At 44.2% G+C, this 25,884-nt stretch overlaps 1 protein-coding gene across 1 annotated transcript in view; it reads left to right on the top strand.

The window, feature by feature from the left end:
• LOC126426606 (uncharacterized) overlaps positions 1-25,884 on the top strand; it is a 166,771-nt gene that overhangs the window by 21,424 nt on the left and 119,463 nt on the right. Inside the window, exons 5-6 of the mRNA XM_050088498.1 lie at positions 6,485-6,654; positions 24,181-24,499. Coding sequence (XP_049944455.1) covers positions 6,485-6,654; positions 24,181-24,499 — 489 coding nt within the window. The remainder of the gene's footprint in view (positions 1-6,484; positions 6,655-24,180; positions 24,500-25,884) is intronic.

Raw genomic sequence — 25,884 nt, 5'->3', positions numbered from 1 at the left:
TAAAGATTTCAGCCATTAAGGCCTTCATCAACAGTACACGCACGCGCGCGCACACACACACACACACACACACACACACACACACACACACACACATGACTGCAGTTGTTTGTGTGAGTTGGGTTTGCGGAAGTGTGTGTGTGTGTGTGTGTGTGTGTGTGTGTGTGTGTGTGTGGTGTTGTTGTTGTTGATGATGAAGGCTTTAATTGCAAGTCTTTCTGTTGTGCCTATCTGTGACTCAGCATTTCCGCTATATGGTGAGTAGCTACTTTCCTTCTCATAATATTGTTACATTGCATACTGCTTTTTCCATTGTTTGATTTTTTTTCTCTGAAAACTACATAGAACAGATAGTTAGGTACCCCACCATGATGGAAACAGTGCATCTAATGGCAGCACATAGATCCGCCTCTGAGTATGTCCACATTGAAACTGGTATCAGTGACCACGACATCGTTGTGGCAGAATGATTACCAAAGTACAAAGGACAACTAAACCAAGTAGAAAGATACATATGTTCCGTAAACTAGATAAAAAATTAGAAGTATCGTACCTCACTGAGGAACTTGAAACTTTCAGCACAGCGCAGGAGCTTGTAGACGACTCCTGTTCAAGTTTAAAAGAATAGTTGACCATCCACTGGATGGATATGTACCCAGGAGAACAGTTCATAATGAAAGGGAACCTCCATGGTATACAGTCACTCTAAAGAAACTGCTAAAGAAATAGAAATTACTGCATAATAGGCATAAAACAAAGCATAGGGCAATAGGCAGATAGGTAGATGCTGAATGAAACAAGTTTGGCTGTCAGGAGAGGAATCCATGATGCATTGAATGACTACCATATCAGAATGTTGTCGAGTGACCTTTCACAAAACCCAAAGAAATTCTGGTCACATGTAAAGTCTGTTAGTGGCTCCAAAGTTAGTGTATAGTCACTCGGTGACAAAGCAGGAACTGAAATTGAGGGTATCAAAGACAAGGCTGAAATGTTTAACTCCATTTTTAAATGTTCCATTACAAAGGAAAACCCAGGAGGACTGCCCCAGTCCAATCCTGGTACCACTGATAAACGATGAATGAAATAAGTATTAGTGTCAGTGGAGTTCAGAAACAGCTGAATTGAATAAAATTGAACAAAGCTCCAGGGCCCAAAGGAACCCCTGTCAGATTCTATACTGAATTTGCAGCTGAGTTAGCCTCTCTTGTAACTATAATCTGTTGCATATCCCTCGAACAAAAATCAATGACCAGTTCTTGGGGAAAAGCATAGGCCACACCTGTCTACAAGAAGGGTAGTAGAAGTGATCCACATAACTACTGTCCAATATCCTTTTCATCGATTTCTTGTAGAATCTTAGAACATATTTCGAGCTTAAACACAATGAGGTGTTTTGAACAGAACAACCTCCTCAATGCCAACCAGCATAGATTTTGAAAACATCTATCATGTGAAACCCAACTTGCACTTTTCTCACATGACGTACTGAAAGCTTTGGGTCGTGGCAGCCAAGTAGATGCAGCATTTCTTGTTTTCTGAAAATCATTTGACTCAGTACTGCACCTACGCTTATTGTCAAAAGTACAATCATATGGGGTATCAAGTGAAATTTGTGACTGGATTGAGGACTTTTTGGTAGGGAGGACACAGCATATTATCTTGGATGGAGAGTCATTGTCAGGTGTAGAAGTAACTTCAGGTGTGCCCCAGGGAAGTGTATTGGGACCCTTGCTGTTCATGTTGTATATTAATGACTTGCACACAATATTAATAGTAAGATCAGGCTTTTTGCAGATGGTGCAGTTATCTGTAATGAAGTACACACATCAAAAAAAGTTTTGCATCACCTCGGTTCCAAGAGTTCCGGAACCTGTACAGAAAATTGGAGTAGAGATCAACATAAACATCATTCCTGCCCTCTTTATTGCTCATGAAAACCACATATTGCATGTTATACCACCATACAGCAAGACCGTCAGAGGCGGTGGTCCAGATTGCTGTACACACCGGTACCTCTAATACCCAGTAGCACATCTTCTTGCATTGATGTATGCATGTATTTGTCATGGCATATTGTCCACAAGTTCATCAAGGCACTGTTGGTCCAGATTGTCCCACTCCTTAATGGCAATTTAGCGTAGATCCCTCAGAGTGGTTGGTGGGTCATGTCATCCATAAAAAGCCCTCTTCAATCTATCCCAGGCATGTTCGATAGAGTTCATGTCTGGAGAACATGTTGGCCACTCTAGTCAAGCGATGCCATTATCCTGAAGGAAGTCATTCACAAGATGTGCACGATGGGGGGACAAATGTCTTCTGTGGAGATCAATGCCTCGCCAATATGCTTGCACTATTGGTCGGAGGACGGCATTCACGTATTGTACAGCCCGTACGGCGCCTTCCATGACCACCAGCGGCGTATGTCAGCCCCACTTAATGCCACCCCAAAACAGCAGGCAACTTCCACCTTGCTGCACTCGCTGGACAGTGTGTCTAAGGCGTTCAGCCTGACCTGGTTGCCTCCAAACACGTCTCCGACGATTGTCTGGTTGAAGGCATATGCGACACTCATGAGTCGAGAGAACGTGATGCCAATCCTGAGTTGTCCATTGGGCATGTTGTTGGGCCCATCTGTACCGCATTGCACAGTGTGGTGGTTGCAAAGATGGGCCTCGCCGTGGGCGTCGGGAGTGAAGTTGCACATCATGCAGCCTACTGCGCACAGTTTGAGTCGTAACACGACGTCCCATGGCTGCACGAAATGCATTATTTGACACGGTGGCTTTGCTGTCAGGGTTCTTCCCAGACATAATCCGTAGGTAGTGGTCATCCACTGCAGTAGTAGCTGTCGGGCTGCCCGAGCGAGGCATGTCATCGACAGTTGCTCTCTCTCTGTATCTCCTCCGTCTCCAACCAACATCGCTTTGGTTCACTCCAACATGCCTGGACACTTCCCTCATTGAGAGCCCTTCCTGGCACAAAGTAACAATGCGGGTGCGATCGAACTGTGGTATTGACCGTCTAGGCACGATTGAACTACAGGTAACACCATCATGTACCTCCTTCCTGGTGGAATGACCGGAACTGATCGGCTGTCGGACCCCCTCCATATGATAGGCGCTGCTTGTGCATGGTTGTTTACATGTTTGGGTGGGTTTAGTGACATCTCTGAACAGTCAAAGGGACTGTGTCTGTGATACAATATCCACAGTCAACATCGATTTTCAGTTCTGGGGAATGGGGTGATGCAAAACTTCTTTTGATGTGTGTTTTATCTGAGAGAAGCTGCATAAATATTGCGTCAGATATTGATAAGATTTCAACATGGTGCAGAGATTGGCAGCTTACTGTAAATGTTCAGAAATGTAAAATAGTGCACATTGCAGAACGCAAAATGTAGTACCATATGACTATAATATCAGTGAGTCACTGTTGGGATTGACCGATCGGTGTTACACTTGGCAGGGATATGTAATGGAGTGATCACATAGGTTCAGTTGTGGGTAAAGCGTGTGGTAGACTTCTGTTTATTGGTAGAATACTGGGAAAGTGCAGTCAATCAACAAAGGAGATTGCTTGCAAATCATCTACATCTACATCCGTACTCCGCAAGCCACCCGACGGTGTGTGGCTGGGGGTACCTTGAGTACCTCTATCGGTTCTCCCTTCTGTTCCAGTCTTGTATTGTTCATAGAAAGAAAGATTGTCGGTATGCCTCTGTGTGGGCTCTAATCTCTCTGTGTGACCAGTTCTAGAATATTTCTCAAGTGTGTGGGACCCGTACCAGATAGGACTCAGGGATAATGAACATATACCGAGAGGGGCAGCATGAATGATCACTGGTTTGCCTAATGACAGTGTGTGTCACATAGATACTGAAGGAACTGAAATGGAAGACTCTTGAAGATAGACGTAAACTACCCTGAGAATGTCTAGTAACAGAGTTTCAAGAACCGGTTAAGTGATTACTCTAGGAATGTGCTACAACCCCTCACGTAGGGATTGTTAGGATAAGATAAGAATAATTAGAGCATACACAGAGGCATTCAAACAAGTCATTCTTCCTGTGCTCCATACATGAATGGCACTGGAAGAAACCCTAATAACTGGCACAGTGGGACATTCCCCCTACCACGTGCCACACAGTGGTTCGCAGAGTATAGATGTAGAGGACGTTGCTACTGATTGACTACATCGTGTGTCGTATACTCTGAATATTTGCTGTCATTCACTGGTGAGATCATGTGATGTGAGCTGTGATTGGCTGACAAAAGTGCTTGTCGGTCTCTATTTCAGTGCTTCGGAAACTACTTTGCGTATACTTTTGTAATGAGAAAAGGCACATTTTACATGTTATTGTACATCAAAGATACAGGGTGTTTCAAAAACGACCGGTATATTTGAAACGGCAATAAAAACTGAACGAGCAGCGATAGAAATACACCGTTTGTTGCAATATGCTTGGGACAACAGTACATTTTCAGGCAGACAAACTTTCGAAATTACAGTAGCTACAATTTCAACAACAGATGGCGCTGCGGTCTGGGAAACACTATAGTACGATATTTTCCACATATCCACCATGCGTAGCAATAATATGGCGTAGTCTCTGAATGAAATTACCCAAAACCTTTGACAACGTGTCTGGCAGAATGGCTTCACATGCAGATGAGATGTACTGCTTCAGCTGTTCAATTGTTTCTGGATTCTGGCGGTACACCTGGTCTTTCAAGTGTCCCCACAGAAAGAAGTCACAGGGGTTCATGTCTGGCGAATAGGGAGGCCAATCCACGCTGCCTCCTGTATGTTTCAGATAGCCCAAAGCAATCGCACGATCATTGAAATATTCATTCAGGAAATTAAGGACGTCGGCCGTGCGATGTGGCCAGGCACCATCTTGCATAAACCACGAGGTGTTCGCAGTGTCGTCTAAGGCAGTTTGTACCGCCACAAATTCACGAAGAATGTCCAGATAGCGTGATGCAGTAATCGTTTCGGATCCAAAAAATGGGCTAATGATTCCTTTGGAAGAAATGGCGGCCCCGACCAGTACTTTTTGAGGATGCAGGGACGATGGGACTGCAACGTGGGGCTTTTCGGTTCCCCATATGCGCCAGTTGTGTTTATTGACGAAGCCGTCCAGGTAAAAATAAGCTCCGTCAGTAAACCAAATGCTGCCCACATGCATATCACCGTCATCAATCCTGTGCACTATATCGTTAGCGAATGTCTCTCGTGCAGCAATGGTAGCGGCGCTGAGGGGTTGCCGCGTTTGAATTTTGTACGGATAGAGGTGTAAACTCTGGCGCACGAGACGATACGTGGACGTTGGCGTCATTTGGACCGCAGCTGCAAGACGGCGAACGGAAACCCGAGGTTGCTGTCGGATCACCTGCTGCACTAGCTGCGCGTTGCCCTCTGTGGTTGCCGTACGCGGTCGCCCTACCTTTCCAGCACGTTCATCCGTCACGTTCCCAGTCCGTTGAAATTTTTCAAACAGATCCTTTATTGTATCGCTTTTCGGTCCTTTGGTTACATTAAACCTCCGTTGAAAACTTCGTCTTGTTGCAACAACACTGTGTTCTAGACGGTGGAATTCCAACAGCAGAAAAATCCTCTGTTCTGAGGAATAAACCATGTTGTCTACAGCACACTTGCACGTTGTGAACAGCACACGCCTACAGCAGAAAGACGACGTACAGAATGGCGCACCCACAGACTGCGTTGTCTTCTATATCTTTCACATCACTTGCAGCGCCATCTGTTGTTGAAAATTGTAACTACTGTAATTTCGAAAGTTTGTCCGCCTGAAAATGTACTGTTGTCCCAAGCATATTGCAACAAACGGTGTATTTCTATCGCTGCTCGTTTAGTTTTTATTGCCGTTTCAAATATACCGGTCATTTTTGAAACACCCTGTATTTCCAAAGTGCTTTTTTTGCTGGGTTTCATTTCCCAAAGTGCCGGAAGTTCTGTGCTGGTTCATAAACCCATCACCATTCTAAAGATTGGTAAGTTTTACAGCTCCGAGGGAAAGTATATTGTCACTTAACTTGGGAAAAAGTTCTTACACCAGGTGTATAGTGTATTTTCACCTGAGGGGGAAAAGTGTTTAACAGAGAAATCGAGGAAAAATCATGTGGTCACACACACACACACACACACACACACACACACACACACACACACACACACACACACACACAATAGCAGCGTGTCACATCTTCATGGTCCACAAAGTTATAATCAAATAAAATCAGACATCACAATATTGACAACAGTGCTTCTCATCGACTTCACAGGAGGGAAATCTTCAAAACAACCATTTATTTTTCCAACCATACAAAGTGAAGAGAGGTCTGTGAGGACTTAACAGACACACTTAGTGAAAATAAGAAAGTGTGCTGTCTGCCCCTAGTTTTGACTCGGGGTATGCTGTAGGTGGTTCGAATTGTGATGTTTGCTTTTGTCTGTCTGGCAGGAGGGCATTACTGCCACAGATCCACACCTACATCACAAGGCACTTTCCGTACTACGGGCCCGACCAGAAGGGCTGGCAGATTGCAATCAAGAACAGACTGTCGAGCAGCAAGTGCTTCGTCAAAGTGCCGCAGGAAGTCGACAGGCGCAAGGGGAACTACTGGATGGTCGGTAAGTCTTACGGCCGGTGGCAGAGTGGCTGGACATCGCCTCACCTCCTCTTCTTTTTTTTTTATGCCTCCGGGTACATCGAGTGGTTGAGAAGACACGAGCTTTTGACTGAGCACTCCGTGACCATTGTCGAGTAGAATGACTGCTGACGGCCTGCAGCTGTTGTGCCCTTACGTACTCAGGCTGTCAGCGAGGCCATCACTCGTGTCCACACTAGTGCCGTATACGGACACACATTGATTCCACATTCGATGCACCCACTTCAACCGTGCTGACTGGCTGTTGCTTTATGGTTTTAGGTTCACAGTGAAGTGCTTTTGATCTACAGTTATCAGGAAATTTTTGCTTGAATGAACATCCCAAAAGTTGCTATGACCTTGTAATACACTGACAGAAGTTGTTATACCATGAAAATCTGCAACGAATGCTATCAGGGTGACGCTCCACTATTTCTTGGCATGTGCTATATGTTGCTTAAATTTTCGTCTTTATCCTTGAATGAGATTTTCACTCTGCAGCGGAGTGTGTGCTGATATGAAACTTCCTGGCAGATTAAAACTGTGTGCCCGACCGAGACTCGAAGTCGGGACCTTCGCCTTTCGCGGGCAAGTGCTCTACCATCTGAGCTACCGAAGCACAACTCACGCCCGGTCCTCACAGCTTTACTTCTGCCAGTATCTCGTCTCCTACCTTCCAACTTTACAGAAGCTCTCCTGCGAACCTTGCAGAACTAGCACTCCTGAAGAAGAGATACTGACAGAAGTAAAGCTGTGAGGACCGGGCGTGAGTCGTCCTTCGGTAGCTCAGTTGGTAGAGCACTTGCCCGCGAAAGGCAAAGGTCCCGAGTTCGAGTCTCGGTCGGGCACACAGTTTTAATCTGCCAGGAAGTTTCATATCAGCGCACACTCCGCTGCAGAGTGAAAATCTCGTTCTGGGAACATCCCCCAGGCTGTGGCTAAGCCATGTCTCCGCAGTATCCTTTCTTTCAGGAGTGCTAATTCTGCAAGGTTCGCAGGAGAGCTTCTGTAAAGTTTGTAAGGTAGGAGACGCGGTACTGGCAGAAGTAAAGCTGTGAGTACCGGTCGTGAGTTGTCCTTCGGTAGCTCAGATGGTAGAGCACTTGCCCGCGAAAGGCAAAGGTCCCGAGTTCGAGTCTCGGTCGGGCACACAGTTTTAATCTGCCAGGAAGTTTCATCTTTATCCTCGCTTATTTCCAGTACTGAAAAGGTCAGTTGTTACAGATGAAGAACAGAATAAGCAGCTGGTGGTCATTGGGCATGTGCAGTGCTACTGGTACTTCTCTGGTGGAGATGACAACACAGCACGCCCAGAGGTGTGGGACACGTACAGCATATCACCGTCTTTGAGAAATGGAAAAAAAAGTGAATCGGTGGCATGACGAGCGTCGTACCGACGTATTGCACAGACAGCTGGTTGTAGTGAAATGACTGCAGATTGAGTGGTGACGAGATGGTCTCAGTGGTCGAGAGATGGACTCTAGAGCGACACTGTAACAGGAAGAGCAGGCACAGATCTTTCCAGAACGAGTACACCACAAGAAGTTGTAGGATTGCCCAGTTGCCTCTGATGAACAAATGGAAGACAGCAACTGAAATCTGGGTAGACGGTACAGGCAGAGGGTCACCACGAATGCTCAGGAACAGTTCACTGGAAGCTGGATTGAGATCTCAATTTGCCACGTGTCATTCGCAACTGACGCCATATCGTGGACAACAGAGACTTGCACAGTGCAGAGCTAGACTGAACTGGCACACCGAATGTTATTTTGTCGTCGTGTTGAGAGATGAGTCTTTCTTGTTGCTGTGGTGGTCAGATTGACACCAATGTATCCATAGACTGCCTGGTGAAAGGTCACAGGAAGCAGTGCTTCTCTAGACCCACATCTCTCAAACTGTTGGAATCGTGGTGTGGGGAGTTACTGTATAGAACACGGTCATTTGCTTTTGTAGAAGGGAGGCTGTTGTGATATCTTTCCTGACCTACGTAACAAATGACATTGTCTAGCAAAATAATGCAAGATCTCTCACTTCAGTTCTTACACCAGATGCCTTGAAGAATGTACAGATCACTGAGGATAGCCCCCAGGGGGCTCGCCGCTCTTTACCGGGTTTGTGCTTGGCGTCCGTGGGGCCCCAGCCTTTGCAGCATCTTTTCCCTCGTGTGCTGCACGTCTATCCTCTTGCTGTTCTTTTTCCCTCCTCTTGGGGAACATTCTAGGATGTTTTTGGAAATGTGTTCCGCATATTCAGTAGCTGATGTCAGAACAGTCTCCCCACTGTTTTTTGTTCCTTTTTTTCTTTGTTCCCCTTCTCCTGTCTGTCCTCCACTCTGGCATTTGGGGTTTCTGTTTGTCTTCTTCCTCCCTGTGTGCTCCTGAAGGCGAGCCCATGCTTCTGATGTGCAAGAGGTGACTGGGTAACGCGTAGTACCCAGCCCCAGGTAGGGTTAGCACATACAGATGGTACAGGACGGGCCCATTGAGGGGTGGTAGCCAGAGCTGCTACCTTCCCGAATTGGTGATTGGTCCCTCTGTTTGGTAGTTGTGACCCGAGGAGTGAACAATCACCTAAGGCAGGTTCACCACATTCTGAGCCCCCCTCCCCTGTTGGAAGCAGCGTGCCATTGGAGTCTCTGGCAGTCATGCGGGATTTTTTTTACAATGAGCCCATCATTTTCTGCACAGTCGGTGTCTACTAAACGTAAACAGAATGAGGCTAACAATACAAAGACACTCGCAGCTGAACCTCAGTTCCTCATTGTTTCACGTACTGAAGACGGTCAGTCCTTTGCTACGGTAAAGCCATTTATTATTCAGGAAGGTGTTGATGCAGTTGCTGGCCCTGTGAAATCGTGCTCTCGTTTACGTAGTGGGACTTCGCTTCTGGAGACTACTCCTGATTCTCAAGCACAACAACTGCTTGCAGCTCCGCTCCTCCACTGCTATCCTCTTCGTGTTGAGGCCCATTGAATGCTGAATTCTTCACTTGGTGTTATTTACACCAGGCTGCCTGATGGTCTGACTAAGGCAGAAATCCAGACGTACCCCTCTGATCAGAGTGTCATTGCAGGCCTTTGCGTGGTGAAAAAGGGAGGTCCATCATTAGTTCCCACGTGTTTTTGTTGTTGTTGTTGTTGTTGTTGTGGTCTTCGGTCCAAAAAGTGGCTTGATGCAGCTCTCCGTGCTACTCCATCCTGTGCAACCCTCTTGCAAGTAACTACTGCAACCTACATCCTTCTGAATCTGCATACTGTGTTCTTCTCTTGGTCTCCGTCTACGATTTTTACCCTCCACACTTCACTCCAATGCTAAATTTGTGATCCCCTAATGCCTCAGAACGTGTCCTGCCAACCAATTCCTTCTTCTAGTCATGTTGCCCTTCAAATTCCTCTTCTCCCCAATTCTACTCAGTACCTCTTCATTCATCGTCCATCTTTCACTTCCATGCATGGCTACACTCCATTCAAATACTTTCAGAAAAGACCTCCTTACACTTAAGTCTATACTCGATGTTAACAAATTTCTCTTCTTCAGAAATGCTTTTCTTGCCATTGCCAGTCTACATTTTATATCTTCTGTACTTTGACCACCATCAGTTATTTTGTTCCCCAAATAGCCAAACTTGTCTACTACTATAAGTGTCTCAATTCCTAACCTAATTCCCTCAGCGTCACCTGATTTAAATTGACTACATTCCATTACTCTAATTTTGCTTTTGTTGATGTTCATTGTATATCCTCCTTTCAAGACACTGTTCATTCTTTTCAACTGCTCTTCTAGCTCCTTTGCTGTCTCTGCCAGAATTAGAATGTCTCCAGCACCTGCTTTCTTTGGAATGGGATTACATTCTTCAAGTCTGAGGGTATTTCACGTGTCTCTTACATCTAGCACACAAGATGGAAGAGTTTTATCATGGCTGGCTCTTCCAAGCCTGCCAGTAGTTCTGTCACCTATGCCTGAAGCCTTGTTTTGACTCAGGTTTCTCAGTGTTCTGTTAAATTCTTCTCGCAGTATGTCTCCCATCTCATCTTCATCTGTGTCCTCTTCCCATTATGTAATATTGATTTAAAGTTCATCTCTCTTGTATAGGCCCTCTATGTAGTCCTTCCAGCTTTCTGCTCTCCATACTTTGCTTAAGACTGGTTTTCCATTTGAGCTCTTGATATTCATACAGACGGTTCTCTTTCATCCAAAGGCCTCTCTAATTTTCCTGTAGGCAGCATCTATCTTACCTCTAGTGATATAAGCTTCCATATCTTACATTTGTCCTCTAGCCATCCCTGCTTAGCCCTCATTCCCTTTCCTCGTTCTGACTCTCCTCCAATGGAACGTTTGCGGCCTTCGATCCCACAAAGAGGACTTATGGCTGATCTTGGAATCGTAGTGTCTTCTTGTTCTCTGCCTTGAGGAAAGAAAATTGCGTCCTAACAACCACTTTGAGCTCTCACATTTCTTCCTGGTCCACTTTGACTATACCCTCTCCACCCCCTCCTCTGAGGACAGCATCCCATCTCATGGGGGAGTTATGCTGCACATACCTTACGGTGTTCACAGTCAACCCATCTCCCTGACTGCCCAGCTTCAAACTGTTGCAGTCCGCATTTTCCTTCCCCACTTGACCATTTCTCTTTGTACCATTCACATCCCCCTGTCATTCGATGTCACCAGGGCAGACCTTCTCCAGCTTATTGGGCAACTACCTCGCCCATTTCTGCTGCTTGGTGACTTTAAAGCTCACCATCTCCTTTCGGGTGTGGCAAAAACCTGTCAGAGAGGGGCACTCTCTTGGCTGACCTTCTGAATCACTTAACCTCATCTGCCTTAACCCGTAAGCACCCACGTTCCTTTCCAACTCCACTCACACCTATTCCCATTTGGACCTGTCCATTTGCACTGCCCACCTTGCCCTCGATCTCGAGTGGTCCGTTCTCTCTGACACGTACTCAAGAACCATTTCCTGTGTGTGCTTTCTGATTGCTGACTCCTACCCCCAAGTACATGCACACCCAAATGACAGTTTTATAAGGCCGACTGGGGGCTTTGCTCCTCCTTGACGAGCTTTGACAAATAACATTCCTCAGTTGCAATAACCAGGTAGAATATCTTACAAACATTATCCTTACCACCGCAGAACGTTCCATTCCTGGCACTTCCTCTTTATTGCACCGGGTCCCGCTCCCTTGGTGGACTGAGGCGATCTGCGACGTAATTGATGCGTGGGTACGTGCTCTCTGCGTTTTCACCATCGTCCTACGATGGTCTACTGTATCTGTTACAAACAGTTGCGTGCACAGTGCCGTTGCATTGTTTGGTATAGCAGAAAAGCTAGTTTGATTTCCTTTACTGGTTCTTTTAACTGTTCCATACCATCTTCTGTCATGCGGACCAGCCTCCGACTGGTATCTGAGACAGAGGTCCATTCCCCAATTTATGGCCTGGCAGTAGCAGATGATATCATAGTGGAGCCTACTGCTTGGGCTGCTATTTTGCAGAGATTTTGAGCTCCACCCACTACCACTCTGCCTTCCTCCATCAGAAACCAGTGGAGGAAACTCAGGCGATACCCTTGTCTTCTCAGAATTGCGAGCGCTACAGTGCCACCTTTTCTATGAGGAAGCTAGATTGTGCTCTCACTTCATTTCGATATTCCCCCTCGAGGCCAGACGTTATTCATGTTGAGATGTTACAAACCTTTTTCTAGTGGGCAAGCACTTTTTCCTTAATATGTACAATTTCGTTTGGGCATAGTGCACGTTTCCCAGACACTGGCGTGAAACTACTGTCATACCCAAACCTAAGCCCGACAAGGACAATCACCTTCGCCTCATTTCCTTCACCAGCTGTGTTTGCAAGGTGATGGAATGTGTGATTCACGCCCAGCTGGTATGGTGACTCAAGTCTCACAATTTACTAACCAGTGTACAGTGTGGATTTTGAGCACGCCGTTCTGCGGTTGACAGTCTTGTCGCTTTGTCAATCCACGTCAAGAATGGTTTTCTGAAGAAATGACAGGCTGTGGCCATGTTTTTCGATTTGGAGAAAGCGTACGACACCTGCTGGAAGACTGTTACCCTCTGTACTATCTACACACGGGACCTCCGTGGCCGCATGCCTTGTTTCCGTCAGGAATTCTTAAAAGACCGAGTTTTCGAGGTATGTGTGGGTTCTGCCTTGTTGGACACCTTTATCCAGGAAAACCACATGCCTCATGGTTACGTTCTTGTTGTACTCTTCTTTAGTATCGCCATTAACTGTATTACGGCTTGTCTCCTGCCAGGCATCTCCAGTTCCCTTTTCGTTGACAGATTTTGCAATCTATTGCATTGCTCCATGGACTTGTCTCCTCAGCTGGCATCTTCAGCGATGTCTCGATCGTCTTTAGTCACGGAGCATTGACAGTGTGACTACGTAGGCTTTCCCGGCGTAATAAGTCTTGAAAGTCTTTTCGGGTTTGCTGCCGGATCCTAAAATCAACTTGACTCGATATTTCGGCGATCCAACTGTTCGCCATCTTCAGGAAATGCTGCTTCTGCTGATGAGTCCCGCTGAGAACTGACGCAAGATTGCAATTCGACGTCCTATATAGGCCACCGTTCAGTACACGGCGCATGCGCCGCCCATCACGGTTTCTGACTTCCAAAACAGGGAGGTGGCGCCGCCCTTAGTGAAACACTGCTGGCAACGATATATCGCAATCAAGGCCGCACCGAAGGACGTTCAGTTTTGATGCGAGATAATACAGGATTCCACGTTTTGCTAAGAGGAAACCCATTGTCCCTGTTGATTAAATTATCAGCCAACCTAATTTCGATCGCCTCTTTATACACACTATTCCAAAAACTGGAAATGTTAGCAATTACAACAGTTTCCTCAAATTTCATTTTGTGTCTCTCATTCAGGCAGTGTTCTGCTACGGCCGATTTTTCCGGCTGTTGTAGCCTCGTGTGACGGCGATGTTCCACACACCTGTCATTCACTGTGCGAATAGAACGGCCAACGTAAGCTTTCCCACATTGACACGGGATTTTGTACACCCCGGGTTTCTTAAGTCCCAAATCATCCTTGACAGAGCCGAGCAGAGCCCTAATCTTAGAGGGTGGACGGAACACACTCTTAAGGTTAATGTTTAAGATTGGACGAATTTTAAGGAGTTTTAACATTAAGAGTGTGTTCCGTCCACCCTCTAAGATTAGGGCTCTGCTCGGCTCTGTCAAGGATGATTTGGGACTTAAGAAACCCGGGGTGTACAAAATCCCGTGTCAATGTGGGAAAGCTTACGTTGGCCGTTCTATTCGCACAGTGAATGACAGGTGTGTGGAACACCGCTGTCACACGAGGCTACAACAGCCGGAAAAATCGGCCGTAGCAGAACAGCGCCTGAATGAGAGACACAAAATGAAATTTGAGGAAACTGTTGTAATTGCTAACATTTCCGGTTTTTGGAATAGTGTGTATAAAGAGGCGATCGAAATTAGGTTGGCTGATAATTTAATCAACAGGGACAATGGGTTTCCTCTTAGCAAAACATGGAATCCTGTATTATCTCGCATCAAAACTGAACGTCCTTCGGTGCGGCCTTGATTGCGATATATCGTTGCCAGCAGTGTTTCACTAAGGGCAGTGCCACCTCCCTGTTTTGGAAGTCAGAAACCGTGATGGGCGGCGCATGCGCCGTGTACTGAACGGTGGCCTGTATAGGACGTCGAATTGCAATCTTGCGTCAGTTCTCAGCGGGACTCATCAGCAGAAGCAGCATTTCCTGAAGATGGCGAACAGTTGGATCGCCGAAATATCGAGTCAAGTTGATTTTAGGATCCGGCAGCAAACCCGAAAAGACTTTCAGCATTGACAGTATTTTCCCACTGTCAAAACAGTTTGAATTTTTGGTGGCGCAGTTGGTTTCATCCACTGTGTTGGGCCCATTGCTCTTCCATCCGCTGAAACTACGAAATTCCTGGGACTCGTGCTCGATGGAAACTTTGTTGGTCATCCCACATTTCTTACCTGGCTGCCCGCTGTATAAATGATCCCTGTGTGTCCTACGTGTCTTCAGCGGTACTTCCTGGTGAGCGGATCAGACCACCGTCCTCCATTTGTATCAGACCCTTGTCTGTTCGAAAGTAGACTACGGGTATTTCATTTATGCATCTGCATGTCTGTCCCTCGTATGCCGTATCAATACTATCCAGCATTGTTGCATCTGTCTGGCCATTGGCGTCTTTTACACTAGCCCGTTTGAGAGTCTGTTCGCCGAAGCAGCCGAACTACTGAAGTGGTACCTCCGTGACTTTCTTCTCGGTAGATAAGCATCCTGCTAGTATGCCGTGCCTGGCCATCTGTCCTGTAGCCTCCTTCGTTGATGACTTCTTTGATTGCAGTAGGAGGCGCGTCCCTCTTCTCTGTTACGGCACGGAGTTTGCTTTTGGCCCTTGCTTCAGCAGCTTAACTTCGTGCTATCTGCCACTTTTCCGATGGGTGTGAACTCGTCACCACCTCGGGTTCGTGCAGTGGCCTGTGTTCACCTTACCCTTCATTTGCTTCCTACAGACACTACTCCAGCCTCGTTCTGTCACCGTAAGTTTCACGACCTTCACACGGAACTTCCCGATAGTACCTTTGCGTACACAGATGGCTCTCAGACTGACAGTGGTGTCAGATGTGCCTTCGTCATCGGCATCGACGTTTTTCGGTATCGGCTTCCGGAACACTGCTCGGCATTTACAGCAGAGCTCTTTGCGCTGTACCGGGCTGCACGGTACGTGCGGTGACACAGGCTTTTCAGTTGCGTCTTCTGCTCACACTCTTTGTGCCCTTTGGTGCCTACGTGTACTGTACACCATCCATCCCTTAGTGCAACAGGTACAGGAAACAGGGTGTATACGGCCCGGGACATCTGGGAGATCTGGGAAAAACCCAGGAATTTTTTCATCCGGGAAAAACCCGGGAAATTTTTAGAATTCCGGGATTTTTCATTGTTTTAGATTTCAGTTAGTTTTGTAGGTTTGATGTGTAAGATCAGATACGCTGACAAAGAACTTCAGTCCACTACTGCTGAATAACACTGCAGCAATGAAACATAAATCAAAGAATAACACCAAAATAAAAGTTTAGTTGGATAGAAAATGGGTAATTTACACAATGCACAGACCAGTTTGCCGACACTGAAAAGTGTCAAAGGCTTTAGGTCGAAGATTATGCAGTACGTCCGTAACAACTAACGTGCATTCGATGTGCGTGACGTCACAACTGTTAACATTTCTAACAGATCACCAGAAAATGTTACGAATAGTGGCTTGAGATGCGTTACTTTCAAAGTAAATTTCCATGCAAGATGATTTATGTTACGTGTGAGAATGTGCAGTGAATTTCTTAAATCACAGGGCGTTGTAACTCTCATTCAAAACGTAGCACTTTGAGGACCAGCCATTTGAAAAATGTCGGGCCCAGAAGATAAGTCATTTATGTCACTATTTAAAATTTTACCAGCACATTTGTATTTGATATGACTTAACGTGTAACACACACTAAAAAAAGACCGAGCTTCAAGTTAGTTTTCATATTTAATGTTGTTCTTTCATAGATAAAAAGTTATGCAATCGATGCCAAAAAGTGTTATTGACCTTCAAAAAAATGTGCATAATGTGTTACTGAGCAATGTCACAAGTCTCTTCATGCCAGAACACTTCGACTTTTCTACGCAACTGATAATCATTTTGGCACGATTTTAATTGCCAAATTAGAGCCTGTTAGTAGGCCTACGGACTTCCTATCATTGTAGGACTAATAACAGTGGATGCCAATAGACGATGCAATTCTCTTTCGTACATACACATCTGCTTACGAGTTAACCGGTGTAGAAACGCACTTTGCTGAGTTGAGCGAGCTCAGCCTACCTTCGTAACGCACGCGCCGTGGCCTGTCTTTCTCGTAGGCCTCGTGCTCTAAATAACTGCCGTCATTCGCTAGCGAGGTCACGTGACATGAGCTATGACTGGCTGACAAAAGTGCATCGCTCGACGCAATCTTTATTTTAGAGTTTCAGAAGCTACCGTGCTGTAATTTGTGGAATTTGTGTAAATACTTTCGCAATACGAAAATAATTGTCTCGCATCAAACAACTTTCCAAACGCATTGTTTTTCCAGGATTTTGTTTCCTAAAGTGGTGGGACGTCCTCTGCCGGTATAAGACCTTCACGATTCAAAGGACTGATACGTTTTATAGCTCCGAGGGAAAGTATACTGTTACTTAACCCGGATGTATTTTCACCTGCTTTATACGCAATTTCATCTGGGAGAAATTGTGTTTTTAACCGGGAAATCCGGGAATTTTTTTTTCTTGTCCACGTAGACACCCTGAGGAAAGCTGTCACTTGCTGACTATTGATGGAGCCACTGTGATGTTTATCTGGGTTCCCGGTCATGTCTGTCAGACGGTAATGAGTCTGCTGATGTTACTGCCAAAGCAAGAGTCTTCGCACCTGGACCCACTAGTTACTACATTCCCTCAGACGACCTCTGTATTGCCGTTTGTCAGCAGGTGGTGTCACCTGGCATCGTGACTGGTTCTCCCTTCATGGAAAGAAGCTCTGGGGAATTAGGTCTCTCCCATCAGCTTGGAAGATCTTTCAGCCCGAGGAGATCATAAGTTGCGTATTAGGCGCTGTCTTTTTAGTCGTCACCATTTGTTAAGTGGTGGTCCCCCACCACTATGTGCTCACTGCCCCCAACCTATGACGGTTCGCTATTTCGTGATGTTCTCATTAATGTTTGCCATCTGAATTATTGTCCGTTTTAGCGAACAGTGCACAGGATATTGACCGCATTTTACTTTTTATCTGTCATAGCAGTAATGCAATGGACATTTAATATTTAGTTCAGGACCTCCATTTCTCTATGGCATATTTAATGGTCCCTTCTCCAAGTCCCTGTTTTTAGCTGTCTTTCATTCCATCGGTTGGGCTTAACGAGTAGTTGTTTTTAATTCCATTTTTTTCTTCGTGTTCTATGGTTCTGACTGTGGCTTGTATGACCCTGGCTGTTTTTGTGCCCTAAAACAAAACAATACAAACAAAACAATGGCTACGTGAATACATTATAGATTTGATGATCATTGATGCACCTTGTCATACCTCGACTGGCCGACCAAATCGGCCAAGTCGACTTTCTGGCACCTTGGGTGAAATCTTGTAACCAACATCCCCGCAGCTTTTGATAAGTGGCTTCAGCTGGATACGGCATACCTGAAGAAACTTGTGGATATTCTTCCTCACTGAAATGAGGCCATAGAACTCGGTAATGGTGTGATGTCTCTGGGGTGACCTTTTTTTTTTTTTTTTTTTTTTTTTTTTTTTTTTTTTTCCTATTTGGGTATTGTGTTATGATTTGCCAGTGAATATGTAATTCTGCAGGCTTTTTGGGTTGTTGATGTTGAGGGTAAGATATTGTTGATTTTAACGCTGTGTCAGCTTCCTCTTCAGTTTTTTCTTACACAATTGTTGTTTTGACACCTCTGATGGTATCTTCTTCAAAATTTTCTCATTTTCGCAGTTACCCGGACACTGTCAAATCCAGTGTCATATTCGCCTGTAAAAGGGAATTTTACTGCAGTTGCTGTGAATGTCAAGAGTTATGGTGGTGTGCTGACCACATTTTTCAGTCAATGCAAAATAAAGCATTTTTCCAGCAGTAAATGGAAGCACCTGATAACCATGGGAGTGATTGTGGCTAAGTGTGTATAAGCAAAACTGAGAAGATGGTAAGAGAATGGATTAATGAGGACAAACATTTCATGCAGTTAAAACAAAGTGGAAATATGTGGTAGAAATGTGTGTGGCAATGATGCAGAAACTAACAACATAGGGGTACTAGCCAAGGAGTGCAACATAATAGAACAAAAGCCCAAGAAGTGGCTGAGATCTCTTTAGAACACAAGTGATTTCAGCAGACACGGCAGCTATAGGCTCCCAGTTTTGTGGCTTCACCACCATCAAAAAAGTAAACACTTACGGTGCATGAAGAATACAAACAACTAAGAGGAAGCCACTCCGGCAGAAAGAGAATAATATTTTGATAAATGTTCTCCCACTCTTTCTCATTTTGTTATCACTAGTTATCCAATGACAATGGCTCACCTACAGTAACCAGAAAAATTTCTCCCAGTAACTCCATTTCTTCAGAATAAGCTCTGGAAAACTTCCTTTTAGAAGTGAATGTGACGGTAGTCTCCGTCAATGTTCAGCCAACTGGAGACGCAAGAAGACCGTGAAGAAAATTTCTGTAGAGAGGTAGAAACATAAATCGTGTAAACCGTGGTTTACCAGAGTGAACAGAAGCAAATGCAGATCAGTGAAAGAGAATTCTCCCTGGCATAAATGGTAGGAAAGTGTGAGTAAACCATATTCAGCTGTACTTTGTTCACATTTGCTATTGCTTGTTCCAATTTTGCTGATTGTCAATTTTTAGTGAACATCAAAGAAGTTCACATCCTCTCTGCTTTGGTACTAGCACGACAGAAAGTTTTTGTCTATTATCTTGTCCATTTCTGTTGTTGACATGAGTAGCGTGAGCACTGAAATGATCAGAAGAGAGCGCAATGTTACTGATAAAAGAATATAGATTCATAGGTGTTTCTGGGATCTAGAGATCCACATGTCAGATGTCGAAGGAAAATAAATACGGTTGCCGAAGCACTCAGCTGTTCAACTGGGGATGTGAGGAGATAATAAATTCATTACAGGCTTGTATTAGCAGGAAGTAGAGTGAATAAGCTTTATATATCATTATATTAATAAGGAAAATCACAATAAATTTACTTGGAAGTAAACAAGTGAATATGTAGGTATTATGCTAGTTAAAATTAAAAAATTCAATTCCTAATTGTTCTCATTGCTTATGCTCGTGGTATCTGTAATTCTGTGGTTGATGTGTTATTGTTACATTAGAGATTTTTAACGATAAATGAGAGTGAGTTACCCAGCACCACACTGTGTGCGTGTGAACACACTGTGTAGCTGATTTATCAAGTAGCTTGTGCAGCAGGCTATATGTATAACTCTATAACTCAGATTACATTCTGATATTTCATTGGCATTGTCTTTCTTATGTGTACTTAAAAAGTTCTTCAAGTGCTCCACATATGGCATAGCAGACATCAGGAACTATCTTATGGATAGCAACTATTGGAATGAGAAACAACCACTATCATAAATGTCTCCAGTTGCTAATAAGGAGTGTGCAAATGCTAACCTTTTTCAGGTTTTATTGGATGCTGGTAATCAATATTCTGCTTTTAAATTTCCTTGTAAATTGTTATGTGCAACCTATGCAGTGCTGGATGTCATGTATGGAAAGTTTTGGAATTACGCTAAGAAAAGCTGAAGCTGTAATTCACAGTTAAGTACATTACTTCCATGTGCATCATGATTATGAACAAATTAAGACATTAAATTCGTCTCTTCCTAAGCCTTTTTGCTTACACTCTCAAAAACGGTGCATTTGCCATGCAAAATAAAAGTTGTCCTTTGTGTCTGTAATTGTATATTGCTATGTCCTGGGTGGCATTAACACAGTTTTCTTAGCCTATGCTGCTTATCTTGTGTTCTCTTCCTTTCCCTCCTGCATAAACACATACTCACAGATAGAAGCAAATAGTAGTGATCACTGGCAAATTACCTGAAATTCTTATTTGTTTGTGTTTGCTTTCATTAACTCTGGTGTAAACAAAAGTTAAGAGAAAACTGAAGACGTAGATAATGTGGCCTAGCAAACTACAAGATGAGAATGCAAGCTTTGACAAACTGCCGCGGCAGAGCACGCACCGAGTGAGACCGACCACATAATAAAATTTGCCGACACGGAAGTTCTGGCTTTGGAGCAGCACTATCACACGCGCTTGTTCAGAGAAGGTGTAGAAATAAAAAACACGCTAATAGCTTCAACAAGAAAGAGGAAAGCCTCAAGGTAAACGGATCCTGACTTCTCGTACTGCAGTGTGCGACTGTCACAGGTAGCGAGAGGAGAACCGCACCGGAAATGACCGCGGAGAAGCCCTCGGACGTTGGCGCGCCAGGTACGTATAGTCTGCGCACGCGAGCTCGGCTCCAGTTCACCACCGGCAATGGAGGGTGAAGCTCTGACAATGCCAGCCACTCGTGCCGGCGAAGCGTCAGTATAATCGTCAGACGAACGTCGGCCGAAGAACCCGAGACAGAAGCCAGGCAGTTTGTCAGCAAGTGGCCACGAAAGCCTTAACAATTTTGTAATGCACGCTTTGTCAGCAAATTTCTTTTGACAGAATTATCCCTTGTTATCGGCAAAGTCCTGGCGTCGTGTACTGGCAGCCGTTTGACTAGTTTCCTACTTGTCACCTTCAGGTGAACCATCTGGTTTATGTCCAGTTTGTTCCTCTATAGCCACTACACCACGATTTTGAGTACCCAGTGGGTGGGCCATTCGTGTGCCTGAGGAAGAGATGCCGCAGTCATTGCGGAGAGGGGGGTAGGAGGGAATGGAGATGGTGGTAGGAGGGAAGGGGGAGTTTGTGGTGGAGGGGGTCAAGGTGCCAAACACTGCTTCTGCCTAGCTGTACCCCCATTCTTTCCGCAGCTTTGTCATCAGTGTGTTCCTGACTCATTTTTGCTAACTCCACATCCCATGCTGATCTCAGTTGCACACCACTGTCCTTGTTGACAAGTTCATCATGTAATTGTATTTCCACTATCTCTTTGATGACTGAAAGTAAAAACCCTTTCACTGTTCACATCTACAGTGGCAGAGCACGTCCTCATTTAAGTCTTTTTGAACAGAAAAAAAATGCGTGCTTACTGGTTCTGGCATGTGGCCATCAAAGATGCAGTAGAAACACAGGCTGACACACTGAAGATGGAAAGTTTTGATCTGCATAGTAGTGAGAGAGTGGTGGTGGGAGATGATTGTGGTGAGGGTAGTTCTTCTCCACAGCAGAGGTGATTTCTGTTTCAGTGGAGTGGTGGAACTTGCAACATCGTTTGATTGTCAATGGCAGTTTCATTAGAAATGATGAGTCTGTCACAGCTACACAACGAATACTTTCACTAACAATTCAATCTCGGTCGACACAAAGTTTTTCCGAGTCGTAACACAGTACTCAGATTGGAGGAAAACTCCAGATCTACTGGGAACATAATGGATAAGAAGCGCATATGATCAAACTGCACTGTAACAATGCCAGAAAATGTTGAGGGTGGGGGAAGTGATAGAAGCCCGGGATGGTCAGCTAGATGGCATGCTAGTGACCTAGCAGTCAGTCACGAATCAGTTACACAAATTTTGCTTACATTAAAATTCCATCCGTACAGCTTCTTATTGTGCAACAGTTGAAGCCAACTTATTTTTGTGCACGTGAAGACTTTGTGTCTGAGAATATGATTTTATTGATAAGCACTGAAGCTCATTTTCGTTGAAATGGAACCATCAATAAATAAAACCAGCATTATTAGGCTCATGAGCATCTTCACATTATTAGTGGACATCCTTTAGACTCTGAAAAAGTCACAGTCTATTGTGCTCTTGGCTCATTCAGTATTATTGGACCAAATTTTTTTGAAGAAAATGGTGCCAGTAATTTCGCTTGGCTTGATACATACGTTCATATGTTTAAAAAAACGTTCTTGAAATCAAAACTGAGAAGATGAAGAATCCCTGTAAGAGATGTTTGCTTCCGCACAACAGCACTACATCGTGTGTCACAAATGTTTCAATGGCAGTTCTTCGACGCATTTCCTGGACAGATCATCTCATGTTTTGGGAATGTTCCTTGACTCCCAGATTTTCAGACTTATCAGTATGTGGATTCTCTCCTTCTTCTTCTTCTTCTTCTTCTTCTTCTTCTAAGGATACATCAAGTGTGTCTGTAACCACTATCTTTCGACCAGTAGAAGAATTCAGTCATTCAAGAAATTGCTGCCATCCCTGCAGAGACAGTGGTCTGGGTGATGGGGGATTTGGAAAATAGACTGGAATTGTATATTTGAAATGGTAGACATCACTTCAATTACATTATTTTTCACAGATTAGTCTATCCCTCACTAAACAGCAAGTAACGAGCCTCGATTCAACGTAAATAAACATACATTAATTTGAAAATTGACTGCATATTCTTCACTTAAAAACTGCCCATCTCCCACATTTCACCTCGTACGAGTTCATGGCGATCTTGTCAATTGGGTCGTCAGTTTCTAACTGAGGTCTGCACGGGATGTGGCGTTGGCAAAAATATGTCAAGAGTATCAAAACGGAGGATGCAGCAGGTCGAATACACAGACAGCAACAGTACTCGGATGTCCAAAGCCCCCTCCACCCCGCCAGGGGCCTATTCGCCACCGGCCACAAATTCTCTTCCACAGTTATGCGAGTGTTGTATCCACTGTGCCTTCTGCAGGGACCCTGTGGTCCAGTGGTTGTAAAGGAATGACTTGGCTACGAACCTGACACATTGCCTGAAGACGACCGGTAGGAAGCCTCTTTGAAACGTAGTGAACAGTGTGAGACAATGACTTAATTGATAACCTGAGAAGATTTCATAAGCCTACACGACTTTACATTAAATGTCAGGGAATTACCTGGTTCTAACAACCCTACCACAACAAAGGTCAAAATTCAATAATGATTGTGGTGTTGCTCACGCTGCTAAATACTGCATTTTTGGGCAACAACAAAGTTATTCTGTGGCAGGTGTCATTAGAGCACAGTTAGTAAAGTCATTTCTCGAAATAATGAATAAACTAGGCACTGATCTTTTCGTGTTTCCCACGCTGGTCTTGTTGTAAAATCATGGCTCAATCGTCGAAAATCTAGGTGGTGGTGATTCTGAGCTCGGATGCAAAGAGGCCTAGATTTTATTCTGCTATATTAAAAAGTTTTGTGGATGCGCTTCACAAACCATTCTTGAAGAGTAAAGCTTTCAAAGTTAGCACAATGGTGATGTAAAATAAATAATCAGCACTCCGAATTTAAGTTACACTTCCTTTTTACTGCTTTTGTTGCACTATCACGTGACACACAAAGCATCACTTCACAATACAAAACATACTTGAAAATATCTTCCTCACTGTTAAAGTTCACATTTTATAAGCTGACTACGTTATGCGTCTTTCCAGCAAGACGTCCAAGACTTGACTTTTTCAAGGTCCGACTCTAACTAACTCTCTAACTAACTAATCGCTTACGCACCCAAAAATCGGAGTTACAAGTACGTCAAAGATCATAGTGACAAAAGGAAGAATACACATAAGAATAATATCATTGCAACACAAACATTTCGATGTATCCAAGTACCTCTACATTAATGAAATCAAATCTGAATGTTGTCTCAGAAATATGTCAACTACTTTACAGAAACACAGTAGAATATTGCTGGTATCGAGAGGTTGATGTGAGGTGCCATAATGGTTGCGTAATTCAAGTGTCATTACATGGTGCGTGTTTGGATGACCAGCCCACCAAATAATTGTTGTGTTTACTGGTTGCAGACCCACAATATGAGGACTTGTTGAAAAAGGGCACCTTCCGCCTACACCGGTCCGTGGGAGTGGTGACCACCCCCGACGTGACGCACGGACCTGACTCCACGTACCAGTCGTACTTTGCACGCTGCCGGCAACACCACAACGCCAGCCCGTCAGTACGACCTCAGCCGGTCGATGTTGCTGACGGGTCACCGTCTGAGCCTTCGGCCCTCCGAGCTGCTGTCGACAGTGGGGACGGGAGCATCGGGGACGAAGGCGAAGGTGTCGGAGGTGGCTCTTTGCTACCTTCCACCTACACTTCCTTTCCCGGCCGTGACTACGGGTCAGTATATTGCAAAGACATCATATCCTCGGAAGCTTCAGCTGTCGTGTCACATTTTTATTAATATAAGACTCATTAAAATTCCATATACATTGTCAGTCCAAAAAGTTTTGAGACTAGATTAATAACAATAAGGATAATAGTTAAGAAGGTGATTTTAATGATGTAAATGTATCAGATGGTGTCCTCCACTTGAGTACCGTGGACGGATTGTTCATACGCCCATGAGAAACAGCTAGAAAAGTCCTCCTGTGGTACGTTGTGGAATTCATTCGTCACATTGGTTATGTCACCAAAGCATTGACGCTTCGTCTGAATTTCTTCGAGGTGTACGGGATAAACATTATACACACTTTTGTCTTCTTCAAAATATTCTGGAGAATGTCTTGAACATTGCTCCATTGTTATGCGTGACACTACTACATTGACACACTCTGGTCACAAGTACACTACTTATACTGTCCATGAACAACTGACTGTGCAACAAGGAAGGTTGTATGACTAATTAGGTTGGTAAATAAATTTTCTCCTTGCCACGCAAACTTTAAAAAATGGGAAATTTAACAAAACACTTACTGCTGCAATTGCAGTAGGTTAGTGGAATGCTCGCTCATTGATAATAGTTCAGTTTCATCAGTAAAAATCCTTTTCCATTGTAAAATGCTTCATTGGGCCTGACTTAAATTGTCTGATGTAATGCAGCTTTTGCAGAGAGTGTAGATCTGGTTTTTCAAAACAAATTTAAAATTCCACTAATTTTGTCTGGGGGCTCAAATCGACAAGCGTATAGGATAATAGGTGGCATTTTTACCTACAGAAATAACACTGTCGACACATCTTCGGTTTAGAAGGTTTCAGAATTTTCACAAAATAAATTTATGCGGATTGTATGTCACAAAACCTGGACAAAAACTGTCCACCAACTGTAGTCAACTCAGCTAGCATGGTCTCGCACGCCTCATATTTGTGGTATCTTAATATTGACATACATAATGTTTTATTGTTACCAAAGTATTGTTGCTTATATTATAATTAAAATTTCATTAATTTGTTGAAATTATTTGTGTCATAAATTACAGGGCTACCTAAAAAAACTTTTTAGCTAACAATCTCATGAATTGTACAAATGAATCGTGTCATTATATGGAGTTATCCCAGACAATAACACTTTTAACTAATTTTCAGATTGCTGCTAATTAATTGTTTACAATGAAGTACTAAAATTAATTTGGAATGCTGATACAAGATATGTCACAGGATAACTGACTTTTACATACTACTGAAATAACCAAAAGAAGTTGTTGTTGTTGTTGTTGTGGTCTTCAGTCTTGAGACTGGTTTGATGCAGCTCTCCATGCTACTCTGTCCTGTGCAAGCTTCTTCAT

This window comes from Schistocerca serialis, chromosome 11, assembly GCF_023864345.2.
Source record: "Schistocerca serialis cubense isolate TAMUIC-IGC-003099 chromosome 11, iqSchSeri2.2, whole genome shotgun sequence".
In the NCBI taxonomy this organism is placed as follows: domain Eukaryota; kingdom Metazoa; phylum Arthropoda; class Insecta; order Orthoptera; family Acrididae; genus Schistocerca; species Schistocerca serialis.
Note: the sequence above shows the minus strand (reverse complement) of the source record. Positions and strands in the feature narration are given on the sequence as shown.